General features: G+C 49.5%; 1 protein-coding gene across 1 annotated transcript; it reads right to left on the minus strand.

Annotated features, from left to right (window-relative positions):
• Positions 1 to 85: 85 nt before the first annotated feature.
• On the minus strand, positions 86 to 451 carry Pmar_PMAR007782 (hypothetical protein; the record flags this gene model as incomplete). The annotated part of the gene is made up of 1 exon (XM_002766102.1): positions 86 to 451. A coding segment is annotated over one exon (366 nt), but the record flags the coding sequence as incomplete, so codon positions are not given.
• Between the last annotated feature and the right edge of the window lie 815 nt (positions 452 to 1,266).

A 1,266-nucleotide genomic window follows, 5' to 3' on the forward strand; every position in this document is an offset into this window, starting at 1 on the left:
TTACCACTGTTGAGTTCCAGTGGGTAGGCGTATCTATTGTGTAGTTTAGGTTAGCTTTCTCTTCATCAGGGATGTTGCTGCGGACATCCTCCATGATGCGAGCTGCCTTCCCGGAGAACTTCAACATCTTTAGCATCTCCCGGCATTTTGTGATGACGTTATGGACGACGGTCTGGTTGCGGACTGGTTTGGTGTCCTCGAGCCCACTTAGCCACGCGGCATCGTCTTCTGGTCCCCACTCGTCATCATCCTCACTGTCGTCATCTTGATCGCTATATATAGCGTTAGCGAGTACTTCGACATCATCACCACCATTACCATCGTTGTTACCATTACTACCATTGCCACCACTACCACCACTACCACCACTAATACCACTAACACCAACATCACCAACATCACCACCGTCATCCTCCTCCTGGTAGTTGGAGGCTTTGCCTCGATTGTTCATATTGAGGAAGAGTTTGAGGGCATTCGATACTGCCAGATGGAGACGATGTCCCGCACACGGCAGTCAGCACACCATGTGCTTCAATCTAAAGCGCTTGTCCAAGTCAGGCTCCTTGTCGTTTTTGCCGGCCTTGTCTTTGTCCTATGCTTTACGGCTCTCCATGAAGAGCTTGGTCGAGGCCCTACGTAGGTCTCCCCCGGAGTCGGTGACGACGAAGGCCACCTGAAACCAGTGAAGCTGAATGGATATTCTTCTATGGAGTACAAAACCTTGTCCAATAGATTCATTTTGTCCTAGGTGTTGTAGATTATGCTCGCTAGGTTCGGCGCTGTGTGGTCTTCCGGAATCTCTTCAAGTCCGATTATCGTAGACTTCATCTCTGTTGGTAGCCCTTTGTCGCCCTCCACAATGTAATGGTGAGCCACCACTCCTAACATGCTCTGGGTAGAACGTCTAGACCAAGCGTCAGTTGTTATGGCGATGATGTCCGGTTTCTGGAGGTCTTCTCTGGCTTTATGGATACGACCGTGTAGATGCGTGTCTAGTAACCTGCTCAGCGCTTGAACACTTTGTCTTATGTGGCTCACCTTCCTATTTGTCTTCGACTCGGTATCTTGTATCCTTTATCGGATCTGCTTGCTGTGAGGTACTTGATCAAGGCAACCAAGCCAGGACCGTCCTGGCAGGACGGTCAACGGTACATAACGGCAATCCGTCAAGGACTATCTGTGATAAAGGACTGGAGCATTGGCCACATTCGCGGTTATGCCATAACCGTTATGACTTATTCCTATCATTTCGACAACTAGCGCAGT

Source organism: Perkinsus marinus (genome assembly GCF_000006405.1).
Source record: "Perkinsus marinus ATCC 50983 genomic scaffold scf_1104296973704, whole genome shotgun sequence".
NCBI lineage: Eukaryota > Perkinsozoa > Perkinsida > Perkinsidae > Perkinsus > Perkinsus marinus.